The 15012-nt window shown below is 39.1% G+C and overlaps 1 protein-coding gene across 3 annotated transcripts in view; it reads right to left on the bottom strand.

Annotated features, from left to right (window-relative positions):
* Positions 1 to 15012, bottom strand: part of Ctnna2 (catenin alpha 2) — a 1097293-nt gene that overhangs the window by 98577 nt on the left and 983704 nt on the right. For all 3 annotated transcript variants that reach the window (XM_048416544.3, XM_048416545.3, XM_085690683.2), the window contains 3 exons: positions 12129 to 12221; positions 11028 to 11184; positions 1058 to 1258 (listed from right to left, as the gene is read on the bottom strand). In XM_048416544.3, coding sequence (XP_048272501.1) covers positions 1058 to 1258; positions 11028 to 11184; positions 12129 to 12221 — 451 coding nt within the window. The remainder of the gene's footprint in view (positions 1 to 1057; positions 1259 to 11027; positions 11185 to 12128; positions 12222 to 15012) is intronic.

Genomic DNA, 15012 nt, shown 5'->3' with positions numbered 1-15012 from the left:
GCTTAGGGTAAAGACAAGACCTTTCTCTGTTCTAAGTGTGGATGTAGGTAAATGGTTGACCTTTAGACAGAAACAGCACAGTTGAGAAAAATACCAACTGCAGCTTCAATCAGGGATAATGACATGATCATGTCCCCCTAATGGAGACACTTCGACAACAGAGACTAACGTGCCTCCTCATTCATGCTGTATACAATATTCTTAATTCCTGACGCTCCCAACCAGGATTCTAAGACCTAGTTGCACATGCCACATTACATAAGCAGCAAGACCCCAGCGGATAAAACATGACCTGAATGAGAACATTCAAACCTGGGTAGACATGCCAGGTCTAACCCTCTCAGGAGCACTGTCAGGTTTCTCTGAGGATGTCACATCCAGTTTCCCAGAGCAGTGGTTCTCAGACTGTGGATCACAACCCTTTGGAGGTTACATACTAGCTATCCTGTGTTTCAGATATTTACATTATCATTCATAAAAGTAGCAAAAGTACAGTTATGAAGTAGCAATGAGAAAGTTTTATGGTTGGGAGTCATCACAACATTAAGAAATGTGTTTTAGAGAACTGCTGTTTCGAGCCTCTAAGATTCCCAATGGTTATCTCGAGTTCTTCAGGTTCAGTTCTCTCAAGAAATTAATGATGATATGCTTTAGAAATTCACATCACACTTACACCAACCTCCTATCAGATATAACCTTTTAATAGCTTTGCGACCACATTCCTCTCCCTTGGCAGGTTCAAGCACCTACTTTCTCAGCTGTAATTTGAAGAAAAGTCAAAATTTCTCTGCTTATTTCATAAAACCCTTGGAAGAATCAAACAATATTACACCTGAAAATGACAAAGTGGTATATATACATGGAAAGAAATAGAATTGTTTTGTCCTGTTATTCAAATCCAAACTCCAGTAAGAAGAACATTCATATTTTTAAACCTCTCATGATACATAAAAATTAGAACCATCAAGGGTTGTAGAATAAAATGTAATTACTCTGTTCAGATATAAAAATCAATCACAGCATTGACATTTGGGGCAGGTATACTATCCATGCTTACCTGTTTCTGAAAGTAATTTTGTGGCTTCTAGCACCTTCTCAGTGTATACCCCAGCTTCGTAGTTCTCCATCTCTGCATTGATGATGTGAATGACCCGGGCTGCCCGGCCCCGTATGGCCCCAGCTGTTCGGTCCAGTGTATCCACGTCCCCCTCTTGGAGGGCAATCACACATTTGTTCACATCCTCCAAGATGTGATTTTCTGTGGAGAGGGCACACACACATTTATGTGACCTTCTACTACTCATAGTCTAATAACTAATCTAAAACAATGTCAACAGGTCACCTTCCAGATCCAACGAGATAACTGATAATATGAAACTGCATTTAAAGGGCATCTCTTATAATTGCAATAGTAGCTGCAATACCTGAGCACCAGCCAGAGGGTGTATTAAACAGATTCTTTGACAAAACTTGGGGAGTTTCTGACACAATAGCGGTACTGCTCAGATTTTGTTAATTTAACAAAGTTGGTAAATAAAGCCTCAAAGAAGGAATTGTCTCCAATAGAATGGCCGGTGAGCGCTTTGTGGAGCATTTTCTTGATTGATGGTTGATGTGGGAGGACCCAGCACACTTTGTGCAGTGCAACCCCTGGGCACTTGGTTTTGAATTATAAAAGAAAGCAGGTCAGAGCAAGCCATGGGCAAGCAAGTATGCAACTTTCTTCATGGATATTGTTTGGGTTCCTGCCTCCAGGTTCCTACCTTGGACTCCTGTCCTGATTTCCCATAAGGATAGACTGGGATCCGGAATTGCATAAATTTTTTCCTCTCCAAGATGTGTTTGACTAAGTGTGTATTACAGGAAGAGAAATTCAAACTAGGATAGTTGCTTTGGGGTGAGACCTAGGAAAGTAAGTTTCAAGGAAATTCACAGGGAATGCTAATGGGGCTGGTGTGGGGAACTCCATAGTATAAGACCTACTGATGAAAAAGTAACCCCTTATTTTGTTTCAAAGACTGAATCTTATTGCCCAGGAAGGGTCTTCTTAAGAGCTCATGACAGAGACTGAAGATGTCATGGTTAAGAGTCCTTGCCCTTGAAATGAATCCTGATTCAATTCAGAAAATCAACATTAAGTGGCTCACAACTATCAGTAACTCCAGGTCCTGGTGTAAATATATGCACTCAGAAACATATATGTCCACATAAAATAAAAATGAGGGTAGGAGTCATGCACTTAGAAACATTTATGTCCACATAAAATAAAAATGAAGGTAGGAGTCATAAATAGCCAACACAAACTCAATCTGATCTGGAAATATTATCTATACCTAAAAAGAGCTGAAGTTTTAGACACATAAATACTTGACCATGTTCTTATTGAGGAATGATGTAAAAACAATGTAGGACAAGCCAAGTCAGTTGGTCCATCTTCTAAAGTCATATTGTATGGAAGGTATAGTCACAGAGAAAATGGATTCATGGGAAAAGATCACAGAGTTTCCTTAAATTAAATACAGTTCAGCCTGTGGTGTTTCATCAGATTACAGTCAAGGCAAACACGGTTCTCATTTCAAGGACCACAGTAGGAGAGCAAGCAGGAATGGAGCTATTACTATAGAGACGTACATACTTTCACAATAGAACAAGTGGGCCCTGTTTCACTTCCCTGTCCAATACTAGATTGTAATTATGTATTTGGGATATTTTTGAAAGAACAATTCTAAGGAAATTCTCAAAACTTCAGTGCTCTAAAGAAAAACAAAAGTAACTTTAAGCTGAAAATTATACCCAGGCACATGTACAACTGTAACTATAGTAACTGAATGCTCATACTTCAATGTATTGAAATTTCAAGCAAAAATTTAAGCAGTTCATTATTCTTATACTCTAATTTACATTTAAAACTAAGTAGGGTCTGTGAGATGTCTCAGTCTAGATAAATTGCTTACCACAAGCCTGGTGACCTTAGTTCAAAACCTGAAATCCACAAGATGAAAGAAGAGAATTGATAACTCCAAACTGTGGTTAGATCCACACAAGTTTACCTTGACACATGTATGCACATTCATGTGTGCACACATAGACATACATAACAATAAATAAATAAGGTTGGATAGATACTTAGAAAGCAGGCATAGTTTAAGGATATTTTATATTTTTTTAATTTTTATTTATTTGTGGTACAGGAGATTGAATCTAGGGCATTATCCAGATTCTACCTAAATCCACAAATGCTCTTATTTTCAGTTCTCAATTTTCATAAAAGATTTCATTAAGCTGTTCCTGGTGATCTTGAACTCAATACTGTGGTCAAGGTAGATATAGAATTCAGAATCTTCCTGCCTTAGCCTCCTAAGAACTGGGATTATAGGCCTATATTTCCAGACATGGATAAAGTCATCACATTGTCTATATTCTAACATTAAGAAATAAAAACTTTAGGAGGCAAACCAGTAGTGAGGACTGAGTCCTGGTGAGAGAGTTACTCCCCTCCCCCTCCTAAGAGATAGGCCAGAGAGATCCCTCTCCCTTCCCACTATAGTGTGGAACTATAGTGTGTGTAACTATAGTGAATCAAATTGTCTGAGTAGGCAGCTCTCCCAAGGCACCTGCATCTTTGATATCAGCCTCTAACACTATGAGAAAGATATTTCTACTGTTAATAAGCAACCTGATTTATAATACTGTTTTAACACTGAGTAGACTAAGAGGTACACACACACAAACACACACAGAGACATACCCATGAACACGTTTTTAATAGGACTAGCTTGTCTATTGTCTTAAGTAATTGGCTAAACTTATAAAATTATAGCAACCAATAATGAGAAAAAGGGTTGAATTATTAGCTATTTAAAAATTTCTATGGCTACTTTTGATTTCTAAGTTCCTATAGGAGGAGAATTGAATAGAGAATCTGACAAATCCTAGGCTTCATTGGAGAGTTCTCTTACTTTTTTTAAACCAAGCACTCAGCACAGAAGAATACATAGAGCCTGTGACAGCACCACATGTAAGACCACAAGTTTGAGTCAGTCAGGGTTCTAGTATTGTAAATAGGAAACTGACATGGGGTCCCCAGAAACCAAGAAATTATTTGCTATTGACACCTGCTGGCAAAAGGAAAATCAGTTTATTCCAATGGAGTATCATTGGGTATATCAACCACACTCCAGGGTAGGCTCCATGATTAAAAGTAGTTGACCTACACAAAATGGACTTCTTGTTTTAAACTTGTAAAGAAAATGGACTGTTTGTTTCATTTGTTTTTGTCGTATTTGTTTTTTGTTTTTATTTTTGTCCTTTTCTTAGTAAGAAAAAGAAGGAGTATGTGAAGTTGGTGGAAGGAAAGTAGGAGAGCTAGGGAGGGATGAGGGGAGCATAATCAAAACATATTGTATAAAAAATATTAATAAAAATCATTTTAATAAAAATAAGCACTTAGAGGTAGATTTGTATTACTTATGGGACTGCTTAGAAACTGTTGGGTATAATCTTGCAGTGGGATAATGGTCTGTATCCTATCACTTGTATTTTAAATACATGCTGATTGACCAGTAGCCAGGCAGGAAGGTGGGGCCACCAGGCAGGAAGTAGAGATGGGGCAACGAGAATGCTGGGAAGAGGGAAACGCAGTCTGCAGTCATGACCTAGCCTCAGAAGAAGCAAAAAAAAAAAAAAAAAAAAGTCTGCCTTCCCATAAAAGGTACCAAGTCATTGGCTAACAAAGACAAGAATAATGGGCCAATTTAAGATGTAAGAATTAGTTAATAAGAAGTCTAAGCTAATGGACAAATCCGTTTATAACTAAAGTTGATGTCTGTGTGTTTCTTTGGTGCTGAACGGCTGCAGGACCAGGTGGGACAGAAACCTCAGTCAACATAATCTGCTATACACAAATAAACATTAATTTCAACCTCATATTATGTTACCCCACTCAAATCATTGTTTCTTTTTTAGTTCATCAAATTTATTATTATTATTATTGTGTCTGAGAGAGAAATCAAGACTCAACATGTTTATGAAAACTCTGTGGAGTCATTCTCTCCTTCACCTTTACAAGGGTCCTAAGGATCAAACTCAGGTCACTAGAGTTGTGGAATAGAGGGTGCTTTTCCTGCTGTGTCATCCTGCCTGCCTTGGGTTTTTTATTTCTTCATTCTATTGTTTTTTAATTTCAAGTATATGTTAGAATGGAAAAATCATAAAGGTTTCTGTAAATGCTGGCTAGTAATAAGCTCTCTTAAACTTTCAAAAACAAACTTTTATAATGCTGATTTTTCTTGAGTGAAACAGCAAAGTGAAATTGTGAGAATGTAGATGGAGGACGATTTTATTTTTATGAAGGATGTCCTGGTAACCATCCCTTCCTGGGATCCAGACTGCATCTGTGAACTCACCAGAGCAGACACCCTAGGAAAAGGCTGATGCACATGAAAATACAGGGTATTTTGAATACAAAAAGCTGACTGCCATAAGCCTCCTTTCCTGCAGATGGATTTCTTGAGATAATCATACACTGCCCTGGCCCCCAAAAGGGAGCAAATGGGAGGGGTTTCCTGTGTAAAACATGTGTTCGTACTGACATAGTTCTGGAAATGATATAGCAGTGTAAGAATAGGCTAGCTGTTGCTTTTCTGTGCTGTTGAAAAAAATGATATTTTGCAACAGACTGCAAAGCAATAAAGGCTGCTAATTATATTGTTAATCTCTCTGGAACTAATACTGTTACAAAAAAATCTTAAAAGTCCATTTATGATCCAATAAATTATATTGCTATCAGATGCTTTAAAAACAATAATTTTAATTATTTAACAAACCGGGAAATTGTATCTAATGTATTAAATCCAGGAAGAAAGAAGCATACTATTATTTAAAAAAAAAGCTTTGATCATTTTAAGGAACGCAGCTTAAAATGTTGTTATGACAAAAATGTTTTTAATCAACAAAATCAGGTAATTTATTAGATCATTAACAAAATTAGTATGATTAATACTTTTTTTCTATCTAATTTCTCACTTACTAAGTAACTTTCTTTTTTTTGTTTTTTGTGGGGTTTTTTTGTTTTTTGTTTTTTTTTAGACAAGAGTGTTTTTATGTAGCCCTGGCTGTCCTGTAACTTTCTCTGTAGACCAGGCTGGCCTTATACTCACAGAGATCCACTTGCCTCTGCTTCTCATTGCTAGGATGAGAGGTGTAGGTTACCACTCTGGATCTAAGTTTTTAAAAATGTTAAGATAGTTTGCTCAGAAATTCTCAACCTTCCTCCAACTACAAATGCCTATTATTTACAAACTAGTCAGAATTTGCTCACAATAGCATTATACTAATTGACGGCATGTGTGTGGAAAAGCCACCGAGGTCAGACTGTCTTCAAATATATTTGTATTTTGCTAATCTAAGTGACAGAAATGTGTTTGCAAAGGAGCAGCATCTGCCCATGTCGACAAGAACCTTTGGGTCAAAAGACAATTCTTAGTGTCGTTATGGTCTTGGATCTTTGGAATAACTTCTACTTGTACTCTCTTCATTCTTACACCAGAGGCCCATGTGCTTGGAATCCCATCCACCTCACATACATCAAGGAGGGCGGTAAATTCTTTGAAGGCACAAGACACATGGGATTCAGAATTTGAATTTCTGCCAAGAGAATGCATCCAGCATACACTCAAGGAAGAGCAGCTAGGTCAACATGTCCATTCAGGGAATAGCTCCATCGTAGACATTTATCCTAAAATACTTTGAAGAGGGACAACTCCTGAAGGAAGCTGAGAAATCCTGTTCTGAATAGAAAAGAGCAGGGGTTTCAGTGATAATAAGGCATGTGTGTTCTGCAGGTGGCTTAGTGAAGAAAACCTGTTGTGTGCCACGGCTGCTGCACTAATTGCCAAGCATGGTTTGCAAACACCAGAAAACAAGTGTTTGCCACAGTTGTATGACATTCTCTTTTGGATTTTTGCAACCTTTAATATTTCAGAAAAAAATGTAATTTTGTTATTTAACAAAGCAAAATCAATGGCAATCAGAAAACATATGAACCACAAAGCTTATTTTGAAGTTCGTATTCAAAACCAGTTACAGCATGAATATCACCAAAGAAAACAAATGCAGGATCCTAGAGTTTTGTTTGTTTGGTTTTGGTTTTTGATAGGAGGAGAAAGAAGGAAAGACAAACAAAAGTTTTGACCATTATGGGATTAAGGATTTTTTTACAAATCTTAGTTCTCTATAATTTTGCGAGTCAAACCTAAGAATTAAACTGTCAGAAAGTTAATGCCAAGGCATTCATTCTAGGGAACTATTAAAATGGGTACTTTTTGCCCAATGAGAAAGGATAGAATGTTCTAATACAGCCATTTCACATTTTTATGAGGCTAAATCTTTATAACAGAACATTGGTTGTGCTCCTGTGATGTTAATTGCCAACTTCATTGCTCTTCAATTTTGTGGTGTTTTGAATGAACAAAGTATACATTCATATGGATGAGTTCAGTTAGTGTGGAATAAAAAAGGAAAAACTATAGTCATTAGAAATGAAGGTGTACAATGTATACGTACATGTTGTGAGTTTGTATATGTGCTTGAAGGTATGTATAGGTATGACTTGTGAGCCTGTGTGAGTATGCAAGTTAAAACATGTCTTTGAGTATATGTATAAGGGTTAGTGTGTCTATGAGTATGTGTATTTTTTTATATTGACTTTCCTGCCAGAAGACTCCCTTAAGAAGAAACTGATACACAAAATGCCATTGATATAATTCTAAAATACCTTTAGGGTCAAACCTGTAATTTACCAATGCAAAGGTTTGACTCCAACACAGAGAGGAGTTGGGAAGTAGTTTCCTCAACTATCTGACTGTGTCCGAGGCTATCAGCATGAACAGAGAGGGCCGTGTGTATTTGTCAAGCTCTGTCTGCAAAAAGGTGCCTGCTGCCTGATTGTTGCCTCCACAGGCATGCTCCAGCAGGCTCTGCCAACCTGGCTCCCTGACAGTGCCTGTTCATTTTCCTGTCGTGGCACGCAGCAGCATTTGTACCACTAGGGTTGGACCGCACGGTGTTATCAGCAGGAGCCAAAGCTTTTTCTTGTTCGAGGTAATAATGAGATGCACAAAGGAATGGCAGGAAGAAAGGTGGCAAAGAGGCAGGCCTCAGGGGAAGAAAATTAAGGAAAGCTTGGTGCTATTCACAAAGGCTCAGATAAGACACCCCCCCTACCCTCCCAAAGCCTTGCTTCTCTCACCCTTAGAAAAATTTGGACACATATTTGAAGAAAAGAATAAGTTGGGGAAACTTTTGAGTTCTGAAATCATTTCTCTCTGACAGCGTGGTGGATGAATACTTTCTACTGATATGTAGGCAGTTCACAGGAAGTTTTCCAGGAGGTGTTAGGATTGTGTGTGGTATGTGAGCTGAGACTTGGTGAACAGCTTCCCATCTCTTACTGGGAGTCATTCTGGGGGAACACAACTAGAAAGTAACTAGTCAACAAAATCAGCATTAGAGGCTACCTTTCCATTCGCCAGTACACAGCTCTCTAATTGTCAACAATCTGCCCTTAAAAATTCTCAACAATGAGATGTGTGCAGAGTGGCATTTACAATGGTAAGACTCAACCTTTAGCAAACAAATACTCTAGGGATGGTGACACGTTATGTCCTTTAATCAGTCAAACCCATGAATAGCTACTTTAATATACTGTCTAAAACCAAACATCTAAGGAATGGAAAACGAGACAAGTTAAAGAAGAAGGTGAGAGATTTGGAACTTGAATGAAGATTCTAGAACTGAAGACAGGAGTTAAAGTGTAAGAGGAAATGTATACAAAAAAGAAAGAAAGAAATTTCATATCCTTCCCGATTTATTGAGAACACTGTATATTTTCTGAAAAGAGGATAGTCTGGATTTTAATGCATTTTTTTTTCAGAGTTGTCTACCCCTGTTGTGGGAATTCATTCAGCCAATAGCCTTTGGGGTTCCAGCCCATTAGAGTGTGGTCTGAATAACTCCATGTAGACAGAGAAGCACAGACAAAAAGTGTGCTTGCCCTCTTGGTGGTGGTCAGAGTTGTGTTCACAGCTTCCAGCTCCCTTATATGACCATGACTCTCTACCCTTATTGTGAGTTTTTCCCCAAATAAATATTTATTATTCTTTACTCCAGGCTAACGTGGACCTTGTTAATTGTGACTATCTTTAATAACATGGGGCACAAACTCACATCCCTGGGATTAAGAGTACCATGCTATACCAACTGAGCCAGCTGGGCACTTAAATATCGTAGACCTCATTAATTACAACTACGTACCCCCTCAATGACTCACTTTTTTCAAAGGAACACTAGGAATTATTTATACTTATTTTATAGAGTTTTGGTAAGAGTTAAAGCAAACAGGAGAGAACCAGGCACATTACTGACTTCACGCCTGTGGCAGCTGCTTTTCCCATCTGCCTTGTCTTGCTCTCCATTGTTGGGAACTTGGCTTTTCGATTACCTGTTAGATCTAGAGATCTCCAGACTACCCCACTCTCTGACAAGCAAGCCTCTTCCACAGGCTCCCATATGAATTCAGTTTCTTCATGAAAGGGAGGACATGCAAGAAGCGAAAGTACCCAAGCACAAGCCCAGCACCCTCTGCCTGAATCATCTCCACAGTTGCAGCCGCCTGTCCTGACGGCCTGCTTCTCATTAACAGTGAGAGAACTGCCTCTCTCAGGACTCAGAGCCCCTTGCCCGAGCAGGTAAAGTTGTTGCAAGTGCTGTGTGAGCTGCCGGGTGTGAGTTCCACCCACCTGTGGGAAGAACCTGTTCAATTAGAATTTTCAAGAATAACTTCAGCACCTTATAATCAAGGATGATGTTTGTCATGACCTCCTTCCCATTGGATCCATCCAGATAAAGTGATGCTAAACATGCCCAGTCAGAAACTTCTTTGGAAAAATGCCCACTTACTGGCAGGTAGCCAAATCCTGAAATGGCACTGATGAAGTTCACTGAAACTCAGGATGACTACATCATCATCAGGACTTTCTAGCCTCCTCCAGCCTGGTTATGTTCATAGAGAAGAAAGTTGCGATTACAGTGCTGAGTGCCTCTGTGTTCTTTCAGTCCGTTCATTAGGCATCTTCACAAGTACATATGCAGATCTTTGTAACGTCCTGGGTTCATTATGAGGCTAGTAATTCTACCTGTCTCATCACAAGCCCTCACTTGCAAAACTTTCTGTTCTAGTTATATTTCTGTTGCTATGTAAGATTCCCCGACAAAACCAACTTGAGGACAAAGAGACTTATTTCAGATAGCAGGTTACAATTTATTATTGTGGGGAAATTAAGGCAGGAATGCATTAAACTAGTCACAATCAACAATCAAAAGCAGAGGTAAATACTGACCTGCTTGACACACATGCTGACCTGCTTGCTTATGTTTAGCATAAGTTTCCCACTCTCATACAGTAAAGATAGGGAATAATACTAGCCACAATGAATCGGCTGGCCATTCCATATTAATTAATTTAAGACAGTTTCCCATAGACATACCCACAGGAAAACTGAAGGTAGTCAATCCCTCAGGGAGACTCTTTTCCCAGTAATTGCAGGTTGTATTATAGAGACAACAATGTGAGTTTCTTCATATAACCGTAACAGAATAAGTAATTGTCTATTTTAAAGTGTAAGTCAAGTAAATTAACCAATTCAAGTATATAGGTAGTATAGGTATGCTGAAAATTCATCCTGATCAACAAAAAAATGCAAAATCTAAAATGGACTGTAAGCTCTTTGTTACAATCTATTCAGGTTCTCATGTCGTCATCAGAAAGTTAGAGCTTTTCCCTCGAATGCCCCACTCAGCATCTTGAGATAAGAATTTTTCAAGAGAGTTTTGTAATCACATTTGCTAGGATGATTGAAAACTCAAAGGCCAAAGAGAGGGCTTGAATCACAAACCTATATCATTGCTGAGATATTTCTTATCTTGTTAGCTTCCTCCAGCTCTCTGGGAAGAGGCCTGCAGGTGATTACCTGAGACAGAGAGGAAGTCATCCACGGAGGTGATGTCATCCACAGCCTCAGTCAGCACTCGGACCTGCTTTTCCCACTGGTCTTTGAAGACATCCATGTTGTCCTGTGCAACTTTGCTCTGTGGCCGGGCAGCCAGGGTGAGGGCAGCATTGATGACCTGTTGGTTAGAAAACACAGCGTCCTGAAGATCAGATTCTCCAGAAGTGAGACAAGCAGGTCAAAGCACAGGTTGGAATCCCAGATCTAGAAGTTACTGCAGATAAATCAGTTGTCAGTATTCAGCACAATTAGAAACACAAAAGACAAAGGACGTTAGAAGCCACCATTACTTTTTGCTGCATCTTTTGAAGATACAGTAATTAGCTTCAGACTTCAAAGAGTGCTTGCTGGACAAGTCTAATTTTCTTAGCACAGAAGTAAGAGAAATATATCCCTTATTTTCTGCATGTGCAAGCCTATAATTTACTTATTGAGATAAGGTAAATAGATGTAGAACGTTTAAACCACAACCCCAAACAAACAGAACAAAGTCAATAGAAGAAAGAATGGCGGTAATTGCCACTGTAATCCTGAATACACTGAATGGTTGGAATTTCTTTTTGAGAAAGGTAAAACTTTAAATGCTTCTGGATTGGCAGTTAACATATTCTGGTTGACAAATAACAGAGCTGGAGGTGGCTGAGGAGACAGCATGGTGGGTAAAGTGACTTCCACAAGGGTTTGAGCTTGGAAGCCTAGAGCACATAAAACGTCAGGAGTGGCAGCACACACCTATAACCTGGCCTGGCGGGATGCAGCAGAAAGTAGATCTCTGAGGCACAGTGCTCAGTTAGCCTAGCCAAATCCATGAGCTTCAGATCTACTAAGAGACACTTGATAAAAATACATAATAATAATGCAGGTAATAATAGAAGTGGACCTTTGGACTCCATATGCATGTGCACATGCACATACCTGCATGCCACAGTGCAATGGATGAGGTACACACACACACACTAAAGGGAGGGGGAAGAGCAGGTAAAGAGAGAGGGGTTCTGTATGGGGGGGGCGTCATGACTTAGGATATCAAGGGACTTTGGAAGCAAAGTGAAGGGCACTTACCTGTGGACATAGGCTGTCAATCTGGGTGGCTGCCATCCTAACTAATTTCACCCCTTCCTCATTGTTAGAGATGGAACAGGCCAAATTAGCAACCTGTGTGAAAGAAGAGTTAAGTGAAAATTGAGTTGAAAAAGAGAGAAAGAATAGGAAGTGTGACCCTGTGCTTTTCAGAAAGGTGTGATTCACTTCCAGCATCCCACCACAAGTGTAATAAGGCCACTCTTCTGTGCTCAACCCTGGGATACTGCTTAGTGAATTCGGGTATGTTTACCAGAAGAGTTGACTGCCAAGAAGAAACTACTGCGTCAAGATCCTCAAGTATAGTTTACACAATTATGGCTTTTAAATGACATACTTTGGACATGTCTCTCCTTTGCACTTCACGGATTTGTGCTCACTTTATGAGCCCCCAAACATTCATCTTCAGTAAAGAATACCACACACTTGACTGCATCCATCCTTGGCTCTTTCGGTGAGAGAAATGCTATATGTGATGTTTTACATTTAAAAGACTTATCATATGGCAAATTAGAGGTCTCTACAGATGGAAACTGCATCTTCCAGACTACCAGCTGCCCAATGCAATGCCCTTGTGAACAGATAAGACTGGTGTGTAGAAAGACTGTATAACTGGTGGAATTCTTAGATAACTTTATAGCCCAAATCTACCATAAAGTATACATATTTATTTTTTTCAAGAACATTAAACAACCTAAAATAGCAAAAACAAAGCAAAGCAAAATTCAACTTCCCAGAACAAGCAGCCCTATTTAGGTTATTTTTTTTTTCATCAAGAAGTGAGACTTGATAACACAAGGTCAGATTGATTGGCCAAGGTCAACAGTACACAAAGCTGCCATTAAAACTCTGATCCATCCCATCAGACTGTTGTCAAGAAGTCCGAAGATTGAGGATTAGAGAGGCTAAAAGGGAGGAGATGGGCAGTGTGGGCTGGGAACAGCAGGAGCGGAGCAAGTGACTGGCAGCGGAAAAGTACCCTGGCACCTCTGGGCCACATGCATTGTGTACTCAGAGTGTCTCTAGTTTCTAAAACAATCTGCCTCCCTGGCAGATCCCCTAATGCTCAAAGAAATGAAAATGACCACACATTTGCATAACTCCTAAGGTGAAAGAAACCTGAGCTGGGCAGTGCAGGAAAGTGGGTGGAAGGCAGACTTGGAATGGAGAGTTTAACCTCTAGCCAGCTACGTGAGCTATCTGCAGGCAGAGGGGTGTGTCCTCAACAGGAGCTGGGAACACCTTGATGGTGAAGGAGGAATACTTTCCAAAATGACTGCAGTGCACCATCAGGGTAAGGATTGCATTTTGAAGACTGGTAAGAAATATGGGGGATACTTTATGTTTATTACAATGGGAATATAAACTGCCAAAATTATAGCTCCAGTGAGTTGCAAATATTGTCTTCTAGTTTTTTTGTCACCCACATTTAATTCTTCTGATAGCCTTTCCCAATACCGTGAGATTTTTAAATAAAACTGAGAAAAACCAAGTGCCTCGTACTCACAGTAAAGGACACCAAGTGCAAACGGGCACATAGCTTTTGAGAAGTGATACATGGGCTAATACTGAGGTCTACCAAGTTCAGTTTCCTTTAGCTGTATTTCATGGTTTCTGTTCTGCAGTTTAGTATTGTGATATTTGTATGCCTTTCAAAGATTTATTTTACTTTTAGTTAAGAGTATGTTTGTGTATCTGTGTGGGGGTGTGTGCACATGAGTACATGTATCTGCAGAACCCAGAGGTATCAGATTCCCCTGTGAGTGGAGTTATAGGCAACACCCTATGCGAGTGATAGAAACCAAACTTGGGTTCTCTCAGAGAGCAGTACAAGTTCTTACAGGGTAAACCATGTCTCCAGCACCCAGTATTTTCTGTATGTTTATTCATTGTACATTGCCACCAACTAATTCAGTACCCAATACAGATCTTCCATATGTACTGAGTGAATCATTAAACGATAACTGTTAACATGAGTGTGTAGAAGCTGCCATGTACCATGACTGGGAATATGACTTTCATGGGAGATACTTAAAATTGTGTTGTGATTATTTGACTATACAAATTTCCACCATATCTTTTAATCAGTATTTACCCACTCTAGGCTGTTAACCAATAGTTTCTACATTCTGGTTCTTATTGTGAACCCTAAATGCAGGCCCCTTGTTCATGGTAGTCCAAGAAAAATCAGAAAAGTAAGGGCAATTTTTCAGAAATATATTTATTTAAATTTGTTCTTTTAATCTTCAGTTGAATTCTTTCTATATTGATGTCGAACAACTGTTTATACCATGAAACACTTGTTTTATGTGGTAGCTTGATTGTTCTGTACCATCCTTCTTTGGTATGTGAGAAAGACTTAATGTCACATTCCTGAAAAGAGTGGACAGTTAAAGAGTTCTGCATAACACCAACATGAAAAAAATTAAAGTACTCCTGAAACCAAGGCTGGGTTAATATTCTTTTGCATCTCTTAAGAAAAAAAGCAGTCAGTGAAATAATAGTTCTGGTTTCTTAATGGCTATAAGAAAAAGGGAGAAGGAAACAAGAACCAGATGGTGTTTCTCATGGAAGGGCACAGTGACAGTTAAGTGTTGATTATCACCCTGAGAGGAACTTGTATCACCTAGGAAACAAGCCTCCAGGCTCATCTGTGACAGATTACTAAGACTGGGTCAGCCTCTGCATGCCAGTGAGGAATTATCTAGATTAGTTTAAATGAAATGGAATAACTCAAGTATGGGTTGCATCATTCCCTGGGGTTGCATCTTCCAAGGGATTAGAGAAAATTAGCTGAACAAAAGCATTCAGTGTCCTTTGATTTCTGACTGTGACTGCAATGTGATCAGGTGACTTAAGTAAGCAC

The sequence above is a fragment of the Myodes glareolus genome, chromosome 6 (genome assembly GCF_982192425.1).
Source record: "Myodes glareolus chromosome 6, mMyoGla1.1, whole genome shotgun sequence".
Taxonomy (NCBI): domain Eukaryota; kingdom Metazoa; phylum Chordata; class Mammalia; order Rodentia; family Cricetidae; genus Myodes; species Myodes glareolus.
The sequence above is the reverse complement of the archived record's forward strand: the minus strand, read 5'-3'. Positions and strand labels throughout refer to the sequence as shown.